The sequence below is a fragment of the Colletotrichum godetiae genome (genome assembly GCF_030913485.1).
Source record: "Colletotrichum godetiae strain CBS 193.32 chromosome Unknown BDP55scaffold_47, whole genome shotgun sequence".
NCBI classification, from domain to species: domain Eukaryota; kingdom Fungi; phylum Ascomycota; class Sordariomycetes; order Glomerellales; family Glomerellaceae; genus Colletotrichum; species Colletotrichum godetiae.
This window is the reverse complement of record NW_026851295.1, coordinates 123,465-136,776: the sequence shown is the minus strand read 5'-3', so window position 1 is coordinate 136,776 and position 13,312 is coordinate 123,465. Positions and strand designations below refer to the sequence as shown.

At 51.8% G+C, this 13,312-nt stretch overlaps 4 protein-coding genes across 4 annotated transcripts; 1 reads left to right on the top strand and 3 right to left on the bottom strand.

Annotated features, from left to right (window-relative positions):
* Window positions 1–4: 4 nt before the first annotated feature.
* On the bottom strand, window positions 5–1,690 carry BDP55DRAFT_696840 (G protein-coupled glucose receptor regulating Gpa2-domain-containing protein; the record flags this gene model as incomplete). Its single annotated transcript, XM_060577613.1, has 2 exons — window positions 5–1,358; window positions 1,452–1,690. 2 exons carry the CDS (start codon window positions 1,688–1,690, stop codon window positions 5–7), a joined length of 1,593 nt encoding a protein of 530 aa, XP_060425410.1.
* Window positions 1,691–3,310: 1,620 nt separating this feature from the next.
* BDP55DRAFT_294268 (uncharacterized protein) lies at window positions 3,311–4,285 on the bottom strand. The gene has a single exon (XM_060566568.1). The coding sequence runs from the start codon at window positions 4,188–4,190 to the stop codon at window positions 3,543–3,545; it is 648 nt and encodes a 215-aa protein (XP_060425409.1). The 5' UTR covers window positions 4,191–4,285; the 3' UTR covers window positions 3,311–3,542.
* A 1,265-nt stretch (window positions 4,286–5,550) lies between these two features.
* Window positions 5,551–6,346, top strand: BDP55DRAFT_294239 (uncharacterized protein). Its single transcript, XM_060566567.1, has one exon. It carries the CDS (start codon window positions 5,818–5,820, stop codon window positions 6,256–6,258), a length of 441 nt encoding a protein of 146 aa, XP_060425408.1. The 5' UTR covers window positions 5,551–5,817; the 3' UTR covers window positions 6,259–6,346.
* Window positions 6,347–9,350: 3,004 nt separating this feature from the next.
* On the bottom strand, window positions 9,351–12,755 carry BDP55DRAFT_635842 (SNF2 family N-terminal domain-containing protein; the record flags this gene model as incomplete). Its single annotated transcript, XM_060572826.1, has 10 exons — window positions 9,351–9,719; window positions 9,784–9,935; window positions 10,027–10,534; window positions 10,624–10,927; window positions 10,993–11,100; window positions 11,156–11,205; window positions 11,284–11,363; window positions 11,429–11,506; window positions 11,581–11,765; window positions 11,815–12,755. The coding sequence occupies 10 exons, from the start codon at window positions 12,753–12,755 to the stop codon at window positions 9,351–9,353; spliced, it is 2,775 nt and encodes a 924-aa protein (XP_060425407.1).
* Between the last annotated feature and the right edge of the window lie 557 nt (window positions 12,756–13,312).

Below are 13,312 nucleotides of genomic sequence, written 5' to 3'. Positions count from 1 at the left end.
ACGACTACGCTAATGATGCCCTCCTTCCGGCCCGTTGCCGGGCTTCGTCTTTATCCCGCCGTAACTTTGACGGCGTCCTGCGATGCCTGACTTGCGTGTCAATCCACGGCTTTTCTACAGCACAAAACAGACATGCGTTAACTAGCCCCTGAACTGACAGGCTCACTAGCGACAAAAGCACAACCACAAACGGACCGGCTTGCTCTGGGTTGTCCCAGCGCATAACATGGGCGACAAAAGGGACAGCCCAGATGAGTATGTATACAAGTGGGTAAACAAAAAGTAGTCGCAGTTGGCGACGAATCTTATCGCGCGTCTTTGCCATCCCTGTGCCGTCAATGGTAGGATGGTAAAGAAAAGGAGTATTGTTATGATCTGTATCAGAATCAAGAGATGTACCCCGACGGAGAATTGACCAGATGTTGGCAAGCGACTTGGCTCGAGCGCTTGTTGGGCTGCTGGGTGGTTGCCACTGTGTGCTGAAGCTGCCATGGTTATAATGCGCCTGAGGCGGATTCAGGTCGATCGTATCGCGGCGTATGTAGCTCTGCGGAGGAGGAGAAATGGGCTCAAAGTTGGTGGAAAGCGGACTCGTGCTGGACTCGAATGCACGAAGGGAGACGTTGTCGTTAGGTTCCGGAATGCGGCCATCGTCTTCGTTCCCATAACTTGGCCAGTTCCACTGGATCTTCTGCCGGCTGTGGAGAAGTTCGATCTCGGCTGTCATGGTAGTGTTTGTGGAAGAGGTACGTTGCTGATCTGAGTCTTCCATTGAGGTTTCAGAGCCGCGCCGTGATGTTGGGGTGGCTGGCACGGAGGGAATATGAGCCCAATGCCCATCGTCTAGCATGTGTGTTGCGCTCGCCCGTCGCATAGCACTGAGTCGACCGAAGCGCCGCATACGCAGCGTGACGTAGATATAGATGTAGGCGTAAAGCGCAACAATAGTAAGTAAAATCAGGTAGCGGGGAACCCAGCTCAGGGCGAGCCTTGCCCATTCAGGGCGGGCGGGTAGGTAGCAGTACTCCCCATTGTTGACGTAGCCGGGCCAATTGATGAATGCCAATGAAGCCATCAAAAGGGGGAAGAATGCGAAAGCACTGAAGGCAAGACGCCGATGGGGATACAATCCACTTTGCCGCCCAGAATGACGTGGTCGGAAGATGTAGATGGCTGTGTGTAAAGCGATAAGAACAACAGCAATATCTGATGCCTCTATGCCAACTGCGAGGAAAAAGCCGCTGGCTTGGCAGAATGATGAGCTTGAGGCAACTGGACCGTTCTTGAAGTCGACAATTGGGAATATGATGAACCACAGCGATTTGAGCATGTCACTCGACATAAGCAACATAATGAGACTGTAAAATTGTTAGTGAAATGACCATTTCCCGGCTTGAGGCGGGTAGCCTGCTTAGTGAATCCTATGCACACCACCAGTGATCGTTACTCACTCATGTCTGAAGCTTCGCCTCCTGCGAGAGAACCAGTAAAAGGCGAAAGTCACAGATGCAAAACTCAATGCAGCAGCCGCAAGCGACGTCGATTGAATAATCGTCCATTGGTGATCGGTCAACCCATCGGGGATGCGGGTGTAAGCGGTGTCTACACGGCTGCGAATAAGTTCGGGCGGCGAAGCAGCTGGCGATTCTGATGCACCAATATTGTCCAGTGCGCGGGGCCACGGTGCCATGACGGCTGTGGTTTCCTGGACACCGGACGTAACCTTGGAGTCGGCGGGGTGATTTAATTTACGTGGGAGGCTTCGGATTCCTCATGTTGATATGATCGTGACCACTTAAACGACCTCCTTGCTTGGTGTTGGTGTCTGTAAAGCCGGCGATGAAGCTGCGAATCTGCTTGTATGCCCCTTGATTTCTGTCCTTGTCCAACTGCGGGCTTCTGGGATGTGCTCGTTTTTTGACCCGTCATCCAGCTTCCCTACAATGTGCAACGCTCGCTTCGATATCCGTAGATCCCCTTGTGATCGGCCAGCCTTTCCGTAAGTCGGGTATTCGTAGATGAGTGGACAGAACTCTGTTTCCGCGGTGCTTTGTTTGCCTCGATGACAGAAAACAGTAGCGGCTTTGGTCACGGCGATGACGCGAGCCAAGGTATTGCGAAAGAAATTTCCGGTCGGGTAGAGACCTGGATGGCGATCGAAAATATTGGATTGGCTGGGAGATACAAAATTCCTTCTTCTGGTCAAATTGCCTGGGGGTTGTGGGAGAGGATGGGTTGGTGGTTATAGGGAAAGTGGGATGGTACGTGAGTCCTATTTTGGTAAGCCTTCACCTTCAGCCTTCAATGAGCAGGGTCTGTGGAATATGAGGTCCATCCTCCGCCTGGTATCGGATTGCCGCTCAGGAAAGGGCGACAGAAGCTTAAAAAGGGACGGACGCAGGCGAGACATTTGACCGCGAATAGGGGAGACGGGACTCGGAGGCGCTCAAAAAAGCAAGACAGGCTATTAGCGTCGTGATTTGAGGCTTTTGGGCGGATGTCAGCTTAGCCAATAAATAAGCGGCCAAGGGAATAGGCATCCGGTGCGGTGTGGTGGTGTCTGTGTGTTTGTGCGTCGATCGTGTGATTGGGGGCGTGGAGAGCGGTGAGGGCGTCTGTCGAGCGAGCCAGCATACGTCGAGCTTGACTTTGTCTGACGGCTCGTGGGCGTCGGTGTGTGGCAGAGTGCGAGAGAGTTTGCTGGTCGAGACTGCTGAACCAAGGGGGGTAGACAATATTGGGGGCGTTTACTATTATCCTCGATGGTTTGGGGGTCGGCGACCTCAGTAGGCGAGAGACAAGAGAGAGACAAGCCACAGTCGGCGGCACAGGGGGTAACGAGCACAGCATAGCACAGCACAGCGGCTGGGTTGGGTCGGATGGCTGGCTGGCGCCCTGGGTCTGCTGGTCTCGTCTCGTCGTCTGGTTCGCTAGGCGCTTGTCGAACAAAAAGCAAAAAGTGTGTTTGCTTCCCAAAGGGCGATTGTGCATCTGGGGTGATGGTACCAAACTGAGGTGAGCAACGATGTGGGCGGATGGGGGAACAACGAAGCGACGATCAGTGATGACGATGTGCATTCATCCATTCCGTGTGATCCCCAGGGCGGTCATGACTTTCTCACGATGCGATGCGAATGGTCGGAGAGCTGCCGATAACCTCGAGCTATGCAGCAGACAGACGGCAATATGCAAGTGCCCTGCTGGTGGTATTGGCCGAGTTTGCCCATCAGCAGAGCTCTGAGCAAGTCCATGACTAGCTTCAGCGAACCGAGACAAGTGACGAATGGCGGAAACGACAAGCGCCACCTAGTGAGTAGTTTTTGGTTTAACGAGAGTTTCGTTTGCGAAATCGGGCCTGGATGCGGTGAGGCGAGAGGGAGAAGAAACCCGGCCAACCGATGCAATTGTAACTTGTAGGTATTTTGGCGGAAACCTCGTCCGCCAGCCGCCGTCGGCTAAAGTCACGTTGAGTTGGAAACATTCCAAAACATGAATGTCACTGAGTGGTTGATGGGACGGTGACGGGATGGCCACTACCAGATCTAAGTTGCTCCACGGATGCGGAATGGCCGTCGCTGAGCGACTTTGGTCCTCGATGCCCTGTGTCCGGGAACGGCACTGGACGCCTGGTAATCTGTGGGTAGAGGTAGAAATGCCGGCATAATGGTGGGGGATGGGGGAGGCTGGGGGGACCGTCCACTCCTTGGCCTCGCTATGAAGGCAACAGTCCAGCTGCTGGCCGAGGCGACACTGCTGCGTATGCGCTGGACGTAAAGGCAGAGTCTATAAGCGTGTTGCATAGAGCAACTTGTGCAGAACCAAGCCAGTTCGACCGTGGTGATGGTTGAGCTCGGTGGAATTGTCAAGGGACGCAGGAATAGCCAAGATAGGAGCTGTGGCTTTGACGGGTGCGCAGGGACTCTAGAGGTGCCTTTCCCGAACTTGCGGTTTGCCAGGTGACGTGGACGGACGGGACGTTGGATTTTCGTCCATCTCTTCAGGTTGAAGCCGAAAACGGGCAACGGATGCGCCGATTGGGGTTGTATGGCGGGAAATGTTGAATGGGTACGGAGTAGAGGAGCTTCAGGTTGAGACGGGGGAGCTATGAGCGCCTGGTTCGGTGAATGCGAATAGGTACAGGTGCTGACGTGTGCAAAGTATCGAAAAAGCCCCGAGGGCCGCGACAACATCAGGGCAACGACAGAATGCTTATGACGGATTTTCGGAGATGCGATGTTGCATCGGTATGGGAAGATGAAATCCCGTCTCAATGATGAGATGAGGTGGATGAGGATGCGCAAGTGGCACGGAATTCCAAAGTGGGATTGTTGAAAGGCACGAAGGGCACATGGCCGAGGCAAGGAGCACGGAGGGAACAGCTCATGATCGGCAAGAACCAAGCAAACCCAGAAATGAGGCAGGAGCTGGCGCAGTCGATGTACGGAAAGAGCTGATCACGATGGGCAGGAGCTGAGGTCGCAGCAGGAAGGAGAGACACAGCCTTGTGTGGATGTGGACGGAGTAGGTACCTAGAGATGCGGGTGCAGGCAGGCGCAGGTCACGGTGCACGGGGCACGGGATGCGCTTCCCTTTCACGTACTTCGTACAGCGCACGGAAAGAACGAATAGACATGAGGTAGATACGAATAGACATTATTAGGTTGGAAAGAGATACCTACCTTATGGGCAATACTGGTATCTTGTAAGGACGGTGAGTTAGGTCCCTTACCCAGAGCCGGCCGGCCTTCAACGCTTTGAACACCTACCCGGCCTACTTTACTTACGGATACACCTGGTAGGCTGGTTCGCATAGCGCTCAGTCTCCCGCCCATCAGCAGCACCTCGGGATCGTATTGGTAATCGGCATGTCAGACTTTCATCCTGAACGCTGGAGTGCTTCACTTGATGATGAAGAAAAACCCAGCTACGAGAAGACGAGACTGGCCTGCAGTTGCTCCTTGCCCCTTGCTCCTTGCTTGTTGCACGGGGCAGCCGCTTGCAAGGGACGCACCTGCCTATCGTTCTCACGGTTCCCATGCCCTCCTTCCCTGCCACGGTCTGCCGCCAGCGACCGGCATCTGGAGCACCATGATTGATCATCCATCGCTAGGATTACTTAGCTCCTTCTCTTGAAATATAATTCATTTGTTTGAATATACCTGACAAAGCCCTGGAAGATATGAAGATGGCTAACAATGATAAGATGGAGAGCCTTATTTCACAGTTTTCCCTTCCTGCCCGTGCTGCCCTACCCAAGCGTGCCAAGCTCCTGCCTGCCCTGTCCTTGTCAAGTTGCCTTACACGGTACAGTCGGCTGGCCCGAGCGTCGCTTCCGATGCCCCATGTGAAGCACGAGCCACGGGAAGAAACGGACCCCCTGTTTGTCCAATGAACAGCGATGGATGCTGATCCGTTCGCTGGAATGACGGGAGTACCTTGACTACGTACCTCGAGGCACCTCATGAGTAAGCCAAGGTACGTTCCTGAGCAGCTCACCGTCTCCAAGCTTCATCCAAGGGACTGTTGTCTCCCTCCTTCTCACCACCTTGCAGCCAACTAATCAACTCCGATTTTGAACCCTCGGGGGCCCGTCCAGAACTCCTTCGAGGTATCTGATCTGACCTTGCTGATCTGAGTCATCTTGAAGCACTTGGCAATCTCTAAGGGCGGTGAAACATCGCCGTTTGCGCGCTTCGCTGGCACCAACAATAGTCCAAGGACGGCACCGGCGACCGTCTGGATCTTCGGCAGCAACTTGGCGGCGTATCCCAAGCGACAAGTATTCATTCGGAGCGTCGATTTAAAGTGCACATCTTCATGCCTGGCAAACTGGCATGCTGGGTAGGGTATTGCCTATCCGCCCACCCAATCTTCGTCGTATGGCTGTCCGAGACACTAGGCATCATTCCCTGTGTTTCCCTTCTGGGTTCTTGTGTTTTGGGAATAGGTCTACGTCCGTATTTTTCTTTTTCGATGGGACACCCAGCACTACATTCCTCCCTCTCCAAACTTTGTAGCCGACAGCGACAGAGACATGACCCCTATTTCCGTTGCCCATTGGATCGAATCTGGGCTGGCTCATCCTTCCAGCCCATCTCGCAATCTCTTGTGAGTTGCAAACGTAGACGGTCTGCTGAGCCGAGAACACAAGCGCGAGACAGGTCTCGGCGCCATTGGGGGTCATCTTGGTTCTCTTCACGGATGCATTCTCCCTACCTACCTACTCTCTCACGAGTCGCAGTGTGCATCCTAACATAATGGAGACCAGACTTTACAGTCACATGATGGCTTGGCGCTATCGAGATTGAATCTACGAAAAACCGCACCATGGGACGGATATGTTCAGCGCCATCTGGATATCGAGCCCCGGTACGGATAGAGTCATTACATGCAACGCTACGGATACTAGGCATGCTTTCGTCACCCACACACCATCACTGAAGAAATGTAAAGTCGGGCACCACCCTCGCTCGCGTCAGTCGTCCTGTGGACCAACGATCCGGAAAAGCTCTGATCCCCGTCCGTTGACTTTTGCCCTTTTTACCCACCTGCAGTGGCCTGCGGTATGGTATAAGGGTATGTGCCCGGGAATACGAGGACATATTTTCCCCCTTTTGGCTCTAGGTCTGAGTCCTGAAATCCTTCAGACGAAAATCAAGACCTTGCTGTCTGTCCTCCAGGTGTCAATTGTCAGTTGGGCAACGCGCGTCATAAAGCCACGGAATAGGAACAGACACCCCTTAGCCGCCCTTCGCCTCTTCGCAGCGTCGTGACAGACCTTCGCCCTGGCTCTGAGTCTATTCCCAATCCCGATTCAGCCGAAGCCAGATATGGGCGCCTACCACGCAAGCACCTGAACCGGGCTCATTCTTGCCGCAGTCCTTGCTCAAACGGGGTAATTTGGTCGCCCACTGACCCTTGTCTAACGCTGCAATCTCCATCTGCCGAGCATCGCCCAGATCTTGCCGGCCCAGCATTCCCATGATTGGTTGACTGCAACGATTGCTCCCAACAGAGCCGTGCCATCCTGGTCGGCAATGGAAAGCTTAACCTTCATTCTGGGACTTGGACCATTGTTGTCGGTGAGCCATGTCGGGTTGTCCCTACCAGTCAACCAACACGTAACCCGCTCTGAGCAGTCAGACGCACATGTTTGGGCTTTCTTGAACCAACTTACTGCCTAGCACGACACTGTTCGTCATTCATGCGCTTCCTCATTATTCATTTCGGCTATTATTCGACTCCGAGATCTCATAGCTTGCGAAGGTTGGGGAAACTGTAAATATCCTATAAGCAGTTCACACCTGACTCCTAACATCTTTATAGTCGATGTGGCGCCAGCCACCACGGGCAGTCGCTACTCATTTTGCCCTGGCGCTCCTATCGGTCCTGCGGGGGGCCATTCGTCCGAATCCAATGCTGTCATCACGTCGTTCAAATACGGGGTGATTACTCTTCCTCTATTTCCATCTTCACTAGCCGTGCTCGACGCCCCTCCGGCTTAGCTTTACTAAAGACCGAAACCGAGATCCTGCACGGTGAATCTGTTTGCGAACGGACAATATGGGCAGTTGCATTTCGGGGTAGCCCCAAATGTCTAATCCGCATTCGCCGTTCGGCCATTCAGAGGGCAGCCAGCTTGTCTTTGACCCTGTTGCAACCTGCAAGCCTTCTGACTTCGTTTGAGAAACCCGTTGCCCTCTCGCAACCGTCTCAACTTTCAGATGACGGTCTTATTTGCACCCCACGAGGGCTCTGGTAGGACTGTCTAAATTACTAGAGCAATCTGAGTCATCCCGTGGTCCCGAGGCGGCTCAAAATCCCGCGTTCGAACTCGAAGCTCGGAAATGTGGCCGACGAAATTCGAGGATCAATAGGCACGGCCTGGTCAACGCCCAAGACTACGAGTCATCTATATGCTCGCAACACATTTCCGAGTTACAGCATTTACACCTTACTTGTCGACATCTTCACGTCCCTTCCTTCCAGCCCCTAACTTATACGTAAACTTGACTGTCGCTTGTCAACAGGGAAAATTTGCCTACGGGCAGTCGATAAAGCCCCTTGATTCTATCCGCTCAGATGTCACTGACTTCGTTACTAGGTAACATACTCTTTGTCACAACTCGATTTCCTGATACTGTGCCGTCAACTACGAGCAGCAAAAACTTTTACGTTCTCGCTGGTTTCAAGGAGGCAGATATCTGATCTTGAAAGCTTCGTTAAACATTCCCCAAGGGGTAATATTGACACAACACCCGTAGGACGAGATACCTCTCTGCCGTCAAAGAGTATTTGGCGTGAACGTTGTTTCTTCTTGGCATGGATACGGTTACGTACAATGACCAGTCGCGCGCCTACGGATACCCGCTTGTAATCAGACGAACTTCGTCTTGCCACTGCCACCATCATTTGCCGAGTCGAAACTATGCAATCACTTCTACCCGGGACATCTACCGTTTCACAAAGAACCCAGCACTCAAATCGTCTTATGACTGAGCTCATTTGTGGGGGAGCTATGGCAGCGCCATGGCCATATTCATGACCAGGGAGATCATCAGATGACCGGTCACTGCCCTCTTTTTGCCCTTTTCTCTCATTTTTTATGCCCCCCCCCCCCCCCCCCCCCCCACGGAGAAAAGCAGCCAGTGTTACCGGGATACTTCCTCTGAGAATAACGCCTTTTTGCGAACGGCTTCCGGAGACCGGGCTGGGGCCAACCCAGCCCTATGAATGCAGATCCCGAGATAACGGGGGGATCCCTGTGTCCATGACTGCGTCGGTAGTCGGAATACGTCACAGACCTGTCGTTCGTGATGTCACCCCTTGTGACATCCATGATCACTACCCGAATTAACCGAGACCGGAGGGCACGTCCGACGGAGTCGAGTCCGAACGGGAAAATTATCTTTGTAACTTGTTGCACGGTAGCTACCAAGATGCCGAGCCTCGCTTTTTTCCCGCGGGACAGATCAGGCCCGGCATAGCTTTTGTATGCAATCGGCCTTTTCTTTAGAACTCGGAACTCATCATTTATATGATTGTGTTCAAGGGATGTACCACTTGTGATTAAGAAAGAGCCAATCTGAGATTCTAGTCTAGTATGCCGATGCGATATTGTTTCTATTGAAACGGCTCTATGAAATACGTGGAGATGTTGGGAATTAGTGTAGGTGTTGTAAAAAGCAGAAAATCAAAAATTGAAATGCAATGAAGTGTGAGCTCGCGTGCTCAACCAGTGGAAGGTGGAAGCATTCTCTGCCGCCACTAGCAAATCTCCGGCTAACTGACGATGTAACCTGCCCATGTGGTAACCTCCTTGATTCTCATGCCTCAGATTCAACCTCTGGTTAGAGCCTCTCCGCTTCCTCATCTTCCTTCCTAATAACGGCCAGTCCCGTGCGGACCAGCTCCTTGTACTTGTGCGGCGCGGTCAACTTGATCAATTCCAGCTCACTGTAAAGTTGAGTTCCATGCGCGTCATCTTGGAGGATGTGCGCGATTTCCTTTGACTTCTCGGCTTGAAGTCGGACAATATAGTTGTCTACCGTGTTCTCAGCCTTGATGACCACTGAGGAAGTGACCTGCGTCTGGCCAACGCGGTGGACCCGGGCATCGGCCTGCTTTTCGACCGACTCGTTCCACCAGGCGTCTATGCGTATGATCTTGCTCGCACATGTCAGATTGAGCGCCTGTCCGCCAGTCCTGTAAGATGAGATCTGGGAAGCAAGTTAGGATGATTCAATCTGACGGCCGCATAATTCATGTGGAGTCGGGGCATACCATGACTTTGACGTCCTTGTTTTCCTGAAAGGCCGCGATAGCCTTGTTCTTCTGTGCGGAGGTCACCTTGCCATTGAGGTAGACGAATGGGATGCCGAGGGCGTTGAGGGTGATTCCCACCGCTAACGCAGTCTTCGTAAACTCGTGGAAGACTATCAGGATGTCAGCGTTATGATATTTCACACTTGGCGGGGGCTGCCTGCTGGGAAAATGACTCCATGTCAATGGCACTAAGCAACTTACCAATGATCTTCGGGCTCTGTAAGTCGTCTCCAACTTGGATCCTTTCATTCTGATACTCCAAGATGAGGTCTCGTGCCACAGTGAGCTTGGAACTCAAAGGCAGAGAGCCGCCATTTGCGCGCATGGCCAGCTTTATGAAGGCGAGATCACCTTTGTCCAACGTAGGTGTGACCCCATTACAATCGCTGCCGTATTTTTTGCTCAAGAACAACTTCTTCTGCTTATCCCTGGTGGACTGCGCTGATTTGGCCACGATCTTCTTCTTCTTCTTCTTCTTCTTCTTCGCTGACTTGCCAGACAGAGTCTGGTCTGAGGGCTCTGCACGGGCGGCGGCCTCCTCTTCATCTAGGCGATCACACTCTGACTCCATGGTAGAGAGAGTCAAGACTCTCCGTACATCGGTCTCTCTGTCGTAAGGAAGGTTGCAATCCTTGTGCTGACAGATGTCGGCTTGAGCGCGGAAACGCCATGTCTTGGTGATGCAATCGGAGCAAAACGTATGGTCGCACTGGAGAAAGAGATTTTGTAACTTGTTAGTGTTCCGAGCTTTTGTATCAGGTTGGTATGGGGGAAGAATGAGATATCATCGCTACTCACCTTATCGATGATCCAGACCTCCTTCATGCTCTCCGTACCACAGATGCCGCATTCCCTGTCATTCATGAGAATTCCGGATCGGGTATATTCAAGGAGGGATGACAGTGACAAGTGCTCTTTCGTTGGGGCGTCTAGCTCGATTGTCTTCAGGCCATTGCTTATGTGAGCGAGCTTTTCTTCGCCGAAGTCGGTCTGAAAAGCTATCTCAATCCCGTAAGGATGAGAAATCAGCTGTCTTTGGCGAGACAAATAATACATCACTGATGCTGCTGCATCTGACTCGTTGTAGGCTAGGGTCATTTCACTGCTTGGTGTTAGATACAGTCAAACGGAGAGTTGAGTCTTTCACGGATAAGCATTCTGACTTACTCATAGAGAAATCTCTCCTGCTCGGAAAGCTTCACCCACCTCACCTCCGACTCAAATGGCATCAGATCTTTCATGATTCTCTCCCCTAGGAACTCGTCGTTAATCGTCCTGTGAATGTTACTACCATTTATCCAAGTTCTTCAGAAAGATTCGGTCTACTCACCTCCGGTAAGTGCAAGTATTGATCAGGGCATCCAGTGCAACGGAGGATCCCTGCAAAGTTGAGCCAAGTGTTAGCACATTTGCGTCGCCTCACGACCATCGATGCGTTGGAAACCTGCGTGAACTTACTCCATTCAGGAAGGCCTTCTTGAATGCCTTGAGCTCGTCCATGCCTTCAACGCGTAGGACCTTGACATAGGGAAATGTTTCTGCAGTATGTGTTATCAGGACCATCTCCTTTCGGGGAGTGTGCCATGTTTGGATGTATTCTTACCGACTCCTCCGTTGATCAGGGGCGTGCCACTGATGAGCCAAACGTGTCTCATCGTTAGCGCGTAGCAGGCTTTGAAGGCTGATTACATTTTCCATCGTTAGTGTCGACTCAGTGATTTCCAGATTTTGGGGAGATGGTGACATAATGCTTACTCTTGGTGGCGATGTTCTTCATCTCATGGGCTTCGTCGAATATGATTCTAAACCACTTCACGGAGAAGACCTCACCAGCTGCAGCTTTGAAGGCTTTGTCAAACTCTTCACCCTGGAACTCTTCCTTCAACTTCTTCATCGCGTCCTCGGAAGGATAGTTGAGCAGTTCCTGATATGTGGTTATGCTATCAAAATGTTAGCATAAACACACCCACACCGGGGACCATAACTTACACGATCTTGTAACGCGATATGTCTCCGCCGGAGGCTGCGTGATGACGTTTCTTGTAATAATAGACTTCTTCGGGTCTGATGCAATTGACATGCTGCAAGATCTGTTCATGCCATTGACGGGCAACAGAATCCTTGGGAACGACGACTAGCGTCGCCCCAGAGAATCCCTGGGAATCTGCCTCGGGAGGCGGATTACCCACGACACAGGCAAGGGACATGAGCGTCTTCCCCATGCCCATAGTGTCAGCAAGGACGCCTCCATAGGGTGGCGCCAGACCGTTTTCCCTCTTCACTATCCACGCGACAGGGCTGAGCTGCCATTCAAAAAGCTTCGTGGTTTGAGCCATGCCCTTCAGGCGGTAACGCCTGCTCTTGCCATCTTGGAAGCACTCTACGCTTCCGTAGCCGAAGATTTTAATGGCTTCTCCAAGATCCTCGCTCTGGGTACCGCTACGACGGTTATTCGTTCCGGCGTTTCTCTTTAGAGAGATGTCTTTCTGCCTCTGTGCATTTGAGACTCTTGTCATTTGACTGACGGGAAAAGGGTCGGTGGATGATTCTGGCGCATTTATCTCCCGCGTTCGTCTTGGCTTCTTCGCCTTAGGAGGCACAACATCGAGGTCCTCGTCATTGTAGGTCCTCTTCTTCGAGAGTTCCTTCCGAATCTCAACTTTCAATTTTTCTGTGAGTTTGCGGTTGACTATTCTCTCAACATATTGTCGAGAGTTTCTGCTCCTGGCGATCATCTTTCTCTTCGGCTTGTTCGTAATTGCCTTCTCTAGCGTAACGAATTCAGAGGGCTCGAATTCATCGTCTGAGTCCTCCTCTTCAGTCAAAGACTCATTGTCGTACTCCGAAGAGTGATGGTGAGTGGCCATGACACCACCATGCAAGTCGAAGGAAGCGTTGCTGTCCAGGTCTGCAATTGAGGCGGAATCCATGGTTGCTCGTATGATATTTGAGATACCTTGAGGTAGCAATATTTGCCAAGCAGAAGTGTGAATGGAATGGTGGCTCTTGATTGAAGAAAGTTGAAGTTCAAGGTAAAAATGTCCAAGTGATGAAAGATTTGAAAGTGAGTCAACTATTAAATGCAGAGAAGGAAAGTGCAAGATGAAGATGAAATTGTATGAATCCAGTAGCTGAAGGAGCAGAATAGAGTCTGGTATTGATTTGTTGAAGTGAGATGAGAAAGCTGAGCTGGTGTTGGGTTGTTGATGTGGAGGAGAGAAGAAAGAAGTGAGGTCAAGTGGTAGAAAAGATGCTTTGGAAAAGATATGCTTCAGGTTGAAAGAGCTATCGACGAATTCACAATTTCGAGAGCTGGGAATAACCTCAAGGTGCTCACCTCGGTGTAGTATATGCACGGACAGGCTTAACCCGGTGTGCTTTACCGAGATGACCACTCACCGCCCGTTTGGCAGAACAAATGCCCCACTAAATTTTCATCGACCCCACGCCCCAATGGCATTTTCCAAAGCACTTGCGACAGTAGATT